This window comes from Phocoena sinus, chromosome 15 (assembly GCF_008692025.1).
Source record: "Phocoena sinus isolate mPhoSin1 chromosome 15, mPhoSin1.pri, whole genome shotgun sequence".
Lineage (NCBI taxonomy): Eukaryota > Metazoa > Chordata > Mammalia > Artiodactyla > Phocoenidae > Phocoena > Phocoena sinus.
The window spans coordinates 4,192,418-4,201,031 of NC_045777.1; the positions used below are offsets into that span (position 1 = coordinate 4,192,418).

General features: G+C 49.7%; 1 protein-coding gene across 2 annotated transcripts; it reads right to left on the reverse strand.

Annotated features, from left to right (window-relative positions):
• Nucleotides 1-370: 370 nt before the first annotated feature.
• TUBB1 (tubulin beta 1 class VI) lies at nt 371-6,795 on the reverse strand. 2 transcript variants are annotated; one of them, XM_032605374.1, is made up of 4 exons: nt 6,610-6,795; nt 4,151-4,259; nt 3,386-3,496; nt 371-3,275 (listed from the first exon to the last, which is right to left on the reverse strand). In XM_032605374.1, the coding sequence occupies exons 1-4, from the start codon at nt 6,664-6,666 to the stop codon at nt 2,197-2,199; spliced, it is 1,356 nt and encodes a 451-aa protein (XP_032461265.1). In that variant the 5' UTR covers nt 6,667-6,795; the 3' UTR covers nt 371-2,196. The 2 variants fall into 2 exon arrangements, with proteins under 2 accessions (XP_032461265.1, XP_032461267.1); XM_032605376.1 differs by lacking the exon at nt 4,151-4,259 and having other exon boundaries at nt 6,610-6,739.
• Between the last annotated feature and the right edge of the window lie 1,819 nt (nt 6,796-8,614).

The window sequence follows — 8,614 nt, forward strand, 5'->3', positions numbered from 1 at the left end:
AGGGGACACGGGTTCGTGCCCCGGTCTGGGAAGATCCCACATGCCGCGGAGCGGCTGGGCCCGTGAGCCATGGCCGCTGAGCCTGCGCGTCCGGAGCCTGTGCTCCGCAACGGGAGAGGCCACAACAGTGAGAGGCCCGCGTACCGAAAAAAAAAAAAAAAAAAAAAAAAAAAAAATCACAGGGGACAGATTTCTTTCGGTTTCTAGTGGGGTTTTTGTTTTTTTTTTTTTAATCTATTTCTACCATACGAAAGAGTAGGATGGTGAGATGCATTCTGAAAATATTTTTAACTACTCACATTAATCAGTCTGGACGGTTAGAATTCCAAGAAAAGGAATTAATTTAGTCTGAAATAAAGCAATTTAGCCATTTAAAATTGTATCTCTTTTATTTTAATGATTACTGTTGAGCAAACAATCTTTACAGTAATATAAATCAGGGTTTTTTTTTAATTTAGATCTTTATCCTTGCATCTATTTAATTTTTTAATTTTTCTCATCTTTTCAGGTTTGAGAAAGTGAAAAAAAGTGCTAGAGGAATCGTGTGTAAATTCTTATGTAATCGCAGGTTATAAGTCTTTTTAGCATCTAAGGAAGTTATGAACTTCAAACTAGGAGTCGTTTAGGTGCAGTTCCTTGAATCTACTTTTAAAGCTACTTTTGTTTTTAGTGCTTTTTGAACCACAAGTAGAAAGTATTTTTATTTATTTATTTATTTATTTTTGTAATTCTGGAAATAGAAGACTTGTCATGATACCAACAGCGAGACAGTTTTCTTTTGGTACATGTTTTAGTTATTTCCTCATGAGACTACATGAAAAGAGTGAAGTTTCTCAAAATGAGCTGCTGTCACCCATTCACCGGCTACCTCATTACTGCAGATTACAGAGCAAATCCAGTTGCCTGCAAGTAAATATTTCCTCCTGTCGCCAGCTACCCATGGATCAAATAGGACAGCTCCGTGGTAATTCTAGAAGGCCATTAAAACCCTTGCGGCGCTGGTAAGGGATGGCAGTGCTGTATGTCAGGAATAGGTAAACTGTAATTAAGAAGTTATGGATGATCTGATTACGCTTTTGCGTATCTGGTCCTGTTGTAATGTGAGCAGATTAAAATCATGTAATGGTTAAAGCTGCATGGTAATGTAAACATTTATGGCCACTTCTGCAAATTAATTTGAACTGTAAAAGTTCCCTAACGAGACGATGTCCTCCGTAACTGCGAAGGACACTGCAGCCACCGCTGCTTAATTCCTCCGTTTGAATGGTTGCCGAGCGCGCCTGTGCCCTTTTAAAGGTGATCGCTGCATGAAAGTGAAAAGGGCATTTCGAGATAACCTTTACAAGGAAAACCAAAGATGATTAATGAATTCTCAGAATCAAACATCAATAAGAAACTTAAAAGTATGTAAATACACCTATGTTAAAAGCTGGCTCTTCAGACATAAAGATCAGAGGATTGGAGTTCTCGAGTTTTGCTTGTCGTTTTTTGTTTTTTATTTTTTTTGCCCGGGTATTTGTGGGAAGGAATGCCACTCTCCTTTCCTCCCTTTTGCCCTTTGCAGTTGGTACGTTGAAACGTACACACGGTCTCCACAATTTACTAGTGGACGCTGAAGCCCATTTACCTCTGCGAACCTCCTGCACACCAAGCAGTCACCTGGCTTTTCTGGAGGCCGGCAGGTGTGAACAGGTGGGCTGCGGGCAGCGAGTTAAGAGAGAACCTGCAGGAAGAGCCTTAGCAGCCCGGGATGCCAAGTACAGATTCCGGGACGCTTACCAGCGTAGCTAAAGCATTTACAATTTAACCTCAACTGCAGTGGCTCCCCACGCGTTCACGTGTGGAGCCCTGATGCCTGGCGCGGTGCTAGGCATACAGCAAATAGCCAATCCAGATCTTTAAACAGAGGGAGCGCTTTACCATAAATTCACCTGGCTATTAAAAAGAAGCGACTAGAGTGGGCAGGGGATATGAAGCTCTTCAAGGCTAGTCGGTGCCAGCAGAAGACCCTACTGCCCATCAGTACTTCCCCACCCGCGCAGTCCTGTGTTGAAGCTAATACTGGGTGGCTGCGTGTGGGTCGCGGTGCTACGGTGCAGAACTGGCCGGGGACGGCCGTGGGGACTCACTCATCCTAGGTGAGAACACTGGACGTGACTCCACGCCGCGGCCAGCCTCGCGCAGCGTCTCTCGTGGTTAATGTCCCTTATCTCCTGGTTCCCTTTCTGCCTCGCCCCCGACCTCCTCCTTCTCCTCCGGAACTGCTTCGGCATCTTGAAGCTGTTGGTACTCGGACACCAAATCCTGGATATTACTCTCGGCTTCGGCAAACTCATTGATGTCCATCCCCTCGCCCGTGTACCAGTGCACGAAGGCCTTCCTCTTGAACATGGCCGAGAAGTGCTCAGAAATCCTGCTGAAGAGCTCCTGGATGGCCGTGCTGTTGCCGATGAAGGTGGCCGCCATGCTCAGCCCCCGGGGCGGGATGTCGCACACGGCCACCTTGACGTTGTTGGGTATCCACTCCACGAAGCAGCCACTGCTCCTGGTCTGCACAGCGAGCAGCTGCGCGTCCACCTCCTTGGTGGACATCCTCCCCCGGAAGATGCAGGCCACGGTCAGGTAGCGGCCGCGGCGGGGGTCGCAGGCGGCCATGGTGTTGCGGGCGTCGAACATCTGCTGGGTGAGCTCGGCCACTGAGAGCGCGCGGTACTGCTGGCTGCCCTGGGCCGTGAGCGGCGCGAAGCCGGGCATGAAGAAGTGCAGGCGCGGGAAGGGCACCATGTTCACGGCCAGCTTGCGCAGGTCGGCGTTGAGCTGGCCCGGGAAGCGCAGCGACGTGGTGACGCCGCTCATGGTCAGGGACACCAGGTGGTTGAGGTCGCCGTAGGTGGGCGTGGCCAGCCGGAGGGTGCGGAAGCAGATGTCATAGAGGGCCTCGTTGTCGATGCAGAAGCAGGCGTCCGAGTTCTGCAGGAGCTGGTGCACGGACAGCACGGCGTTGTAGGGCTCCACCACCGTGTCCGACACCTTGGGCGAGGGCATCACGCTGAAGGAGTTGAGGATGCGGTCGGGGTACTCCTCGCGGATCTTGCCCAGGAGCAGCGTGCCCATCCCCGAGCCCGTGCCCCCGCCCAGCGAGTGCACGAGCTGGAAGCCCTGCAGGCAGTCGCAGCCCTCGGCCTCGGCGCGCACCGCGTCCAGCACGCTCTCCACCAGCTCGGCCCCCTCCGTGTAGTGGCCCTTGGCCCAGTTGTTGCCGGCCCCAGAGTTACCTGCGGCACAAGGGACTCGGTTAGCCCGCTGGGGTCGGGGGAAGGGTGTCGGCAGCAACACACCAGGAGGCGCTCCTCTCTTCCCGCTGGAACCTTCCAGGAAAACCTACCGTGGACAAAGCTGTCCGGTTGGAAGAGGGCCCCCAGTCGGCTGGATCGGATGCTGTCCATGGTCCCAGGTTCCAGGTCCACCAGGACTGCTCGGGGCACGTATTTCTTACCTGCGTGGAAAAATAGGAAGAAGTCAGCCAACTGCTGTTTTTCTAAAGGTTAATGTTTCATCAGAGTAGAACCCTGTGACACGGGTCCAGAAGAAAAGAGCCCTCCTAGAAGGTGTCTGTGATAGGAAGACTGGAAATCGTATCTGGGACTGCAGCAGCGATCACACAGATCTGTAGAATGCCGCAGAAAGAACTTTCTCCATCGTTGTCCGTTTTGTTTGTTGTCTTGCCAGCGACAGGGATTTTGTTCCTATTGGAAATGATTCTACTTTTTATTTAAAAACCAGAAAGGGAGAATTCCCCAGTGATCCAGTGGTTAGGACTGCCGCGCTCTCAACTGCCGAGGGCACGCGTTCAGTCCCCGGTCGGGGAACTAAGATCCCACAAGCTGTGCAGCGCAGCTGAAATAAAAGTTTTAAAAAATTAAAAAATAAATTAATTCATTAAATAAAACCCAGAAAGGAAGGTCGGGGCCTAAACTGCTTGTGTTGAGAGTGTGCCCCCCTCCAGTGACCAGAGACCAGTGACCCTCCAGTGGCCAGTCCTGCCCTCGGTCACTCGGGACATCCCCCATCTGGCATTCCGGTCTCGCGGGACCTCCTCTCTCTGCCGCGTCCCTGGGGCTGGTGATGGGGGCCGACAGCGAGGTCCTACCGTGGGCCTCGTTGTAGTACACGCTGACCCTCTCCAGCTGCAGGGCGCTGTCCCCGCGGTAGCTTCCGGCCCAGTCGATCCCATGCTCCTCGCCAATCACCTCCCAGAACTGAAAGCAGAAGGAGGGGAGGTCAGTGCCCAGAGGGACCCCGACAAGCGCCAGGTCGGCGACAACACATTGAGCAAAAAGACAGGAAGTGAGGGCTCCTGGGCCCGCTTCCGTCCCCAACATGGTCTTGGGGGCCCTTTTCCTAACTGCCCACCCCATGGCGTAACGTACTCTTCACCTCTGCTCACCATGAAGTGAAGATTCTTTATGTCAGCCTGAACGGCTTCAATAACATGTCAACACATAGAATATTAAATTGGATTTTGCTCCTATTAAATTCAGGCCCTTGTGTACATTAATGCTGTTCTTTTAGAGTTTCTCACGAGAAGTGCATCTCTAGTTTGGCCTTACAGTGCTTCCAGCTTGTAAAGTATAGATCCCATTACGTGAAAATAAACTGAATTCTTATCCGATTTCACAATAACATCCCCTTTCACTTTGCGGATTTATTTTCATGCAGTTTTCCCAAAAGCCCATCACTAAGACACCTATGCACGCTTTTAAACTGCGTGCATTTGGATGATCAGGTATGCGCTCGATTCAAAATTATGCGTAGCTGTTCTCTTGTAACTATCTGAGACATACTACACTTTCAATCACATTACAGCATTTATGAGTATAGGGAGGTGCCAAGCTCTTTATATGGAATGGAAACAGTTGCTGAGATAACCCCTTTTCGTTACCCTGACGGAGCACATAGTAAAGCGCAATGAAAATACATTCATTTATGTTAAAATCCCCAAGGGTGTTTTCCCAACCACATCTTGTAAATGATGGCTCTGATGTGGCCTCGGTCTTATGAACAAGATTACTTTATAGTAAATTATCAGCACCCTTCAGGGTGTGGGAAAAGAAGGAAATTTAAGTTCTCTCACACCACAAATTAAATGTGTCTTAAAGCTCTTACGGCCCCGAATAATAAGTAGTTGCTGGGCCTCTAACCACTAGACAACACAGTTCTGGATTCAGAGTTGAGACCCTGTCTAGACCCTCTTCTCCCTCCTGGGGTCCTTTCTCCATCCTGTCTTCCAACTTCAGTGCAGTTGGGGCCCACGCCTCCCACTTCTCTGTGTGTTTCAGTTTTGAACGTCTTATCACTCGGCAAGGAAGGATGACGCCTCCTTTGCAAGCGGTCATTTTCTTTGCCTCAGGTTTTAAACACCTGTATTAAAAGACTTTCATTTTTTCATAGCTGCACTAGTTCCAGTAGCCAAAAGTTGGAAACAATCCAAGTGTCCATTGACAGATGACTGGATAAACAGAATGCAGTCTCTCTATAGGATGGACTATTATTCAGCCTTAAAAAGGAAGGAAATTCTGACACAGGCTGCAACAGGGATAGACACTGAGGACACTATGCTGGGTGAAATAAGCCACTCACAAAAGGACGAATACTGTTACATGAGACACCAAGAGCTGTCAAATTCATAGAGACAGAAAGGCGAATAGCGGTTGCCAGGGGCAGGGGGAGGGGAAATGGGGAGTTAGTGTTTCATGGTACCGAGTTTCAGTTTTGCAAGAAGAAAAGCATTTAGGAGATTGGAGGCACGACAGTGTGAATATACTTAACATTACTGAGCTGTACACTTAAACGTGGTTACGATGGTACATTTTATACCATTTTATCACGTTTAAATTTTTTAAAGTTTTAATGCAATTAAATTTTTAATGCAATTCGTACTAGTAAAAGTAATTTCGAAATAGCAAAGAGACAGTCGTTATATAGTAGAACTGATCAGCTTAAAATTAGGGTTGGAGACCTTGGGCTGTGGCATCTGTTTTTTAGCATAGGCCAACAGTACCAGGTATTTTTTAGAAAAATTTAAGGGGGAAGGAGAAAAACTTCTATATTCCAGAGGATATATTTTAATTATTTCTGCTGCTGGACCCAAAAAACTTTTAGGTTTACCTCTTTCATTTTCTGTTGCATTTGAAATAAAATAGTAGTTGATCTTTTTTAACTTTATAACATAAACATGGGAGGGAGGGAAAGATCTCTTAGTAATACGGTGTAAAAATTTTCCCAAGAAACTTTGGAAAAGTGTTTTGAGACAAATTCCTGGTTTTAGATATGAAAAGTTCATTGCTAAAGTGATCAGAGTAAAAATGGTTGACAGGTGTATTATACACATGTAACTGTCGACAGAATTAACATGAATTAAATTAACCCTTTAAGCCTTTACTATTTCCTGGGTCTCTTGAACTACAGGTGTCGTTTAATAAGTCAGATACCCGGCAAGCGCCTCCATCTGCTGGGCTCCCGGTCCGCCCTGCTAACTTAGGGGATTTTCTGAGTTGGCTGCACTGTGGACCATGGAAAGGCCAGCACTAGTCATCGAACTTTCCTTACCTTGGCTCCGATCTGGTTGCCACACTGGCCGATCTGAATGTGTACAATCTCACGCATCCTTGCTTTGTGCCCAAGGGCAAGATCTTCACAGGGTCCCCCGTCTCTGGGAGAGCCGCCCGTCACCGCTGTGAGCCCCACACAGCTCTGGTCATCGCAGCGATGGGACCAGCTGACCAGGCTACCTCCCAGTGTGACCCGAGGGTGTGTCCAGCCCAGAGGCCCAGCCCCAGCCCTCCCCCTATCATCCCTGTGGAGGGGGAGTTTTTTCCTCTCCCAACACGGAATATTGCCTGGTCATTTCCTAGAGTTCAAGACCAAAGGCTGCCATCGTTCAAGGTGCGTGGAAGTCTGGCACCAGGCCTAGGCCTTCCATGGTGGACTCTGGGCACCAGCGCTGGCTCCGGGTCCCAAGTTGGTGAGGCTCCTAGCTCACTGGGGTGACCAGGACCACCGCCAGAGAACTTTCCCATCCAAGCCAGTTGTATTATTAGAAATCCTGTTGTCTAAACACATCGCTTGACAGATGAGGCCACGAATCCCAGAGCATGAAGTGGCTTCACTACAGTCATACATACGACCACTAAGACGTCTCCACACCCTCCCTCAAGAACCTGCCATGGCTCCCTCGCCTGCAGCCGTGCTTCGTCTGAAAGCCACTGGTGGCGCTGAGGTGACCGTCAGGGGAACACGGGTGGACAGTTTTTATGTTGTATACTTGGATGTTAGTAGAAAAAAATAACTAGTATGTGTAGTAGTAAAATGATAATAAGAGAAAGTTTGCTTTTTGAACTTGGCCAAATTTGTCTGGGTGACATGGGATTCTTGGGAGTTTGGGAAACCACAGTCAAGACGTAGAATCTAAACTCTCTGGCTTGGGACATCCCTGGCGGTCCGGTGGTTAAGACTCCACGCTTCCAATGCAGGGGATGTGGGTCTGATCACTGGTGGGGGAACCAAGATCCCACATGCCGCGAGGTGTGGCCAAAAAAGTAAAAAAAAAAAAAATTAAAACTTAAAAAAATACTTCTAAAAAATAAGTAAATAAAATATACTCCCCTGCTTGCCATCAAAGCCTTTGCTAACCTGGCCCCAAGCTTCCTTCCCAGCACCGCCTCCAAACTCTGGTCCTGAGAAAGCCTGTATGGTGAGGGCTCTGGAAGCCACCTCCCTCGCCGCTGGGCCCTCGGGTTCTCAGCCCACGACTGCTCTCGCCCCGCCCAGCGTTCACAGTGGTGTTCACTACCCCCCTCCCTGACATGCCAAGGCCACTCTTCATGCAGAGGCTGCAGCTGCTCTGTCGGGCCTTCTGCCCAGACCAGGGCCTGGCTGCCCCCTCAGCCCCCCAGCTCTGTGCTTTATTGCCCCTTTGCTCTTGTCACGGGGGGCTCACTGTTTGCTGTTGGGTCCTTTACCAGACGATGAAGTCCCGTAGACCCAAACGGACTCCCGGCCACATCTCCCTGATGCCCAGCAAGGGCCAGCCACACAGGAGGTGCTCAGCCCAGCGCTCCCAGCAAACCACACCCACCAGCAGCCCCCGGCCCATCACCTCTCACCCCGCACGCCCCAGCCTGACTGTCAACTCCTAAACCCCCGTGCCTTTCTAGAGGCCTCTGGGGGCCCATGATGTGAGGTCAGTGACATGGGCAGGGAAGTTACTGCCAAAGGACTTTCTGGGGAAGATAGCCTCTAGTACTCCCAGGAGTTCAACCGCAGAGCAAGGACCTGAGCTGAACACTGGGAAGGAAACCCACAGATGGGGAAGAAGGACTTTGTCCCGCGGAGTCAGCAGCAGGACCTCTCCTGTCCGTTGTCTGGTGACCTCACCGGCCACGTGCTGACTAAGAGCCCCGTGTGACTCTGGGTCAGGTCCTGGACCAGAGGAGGAGTTGCTGTAAGGGACACGACTGGGACAATTGTGGACATTTGAATACAGACTGTGTAGATTGGATAATAACAGTGTAGCCATGTTATAATCTCTGAACTCCATCTTAGCCCAGGGGCT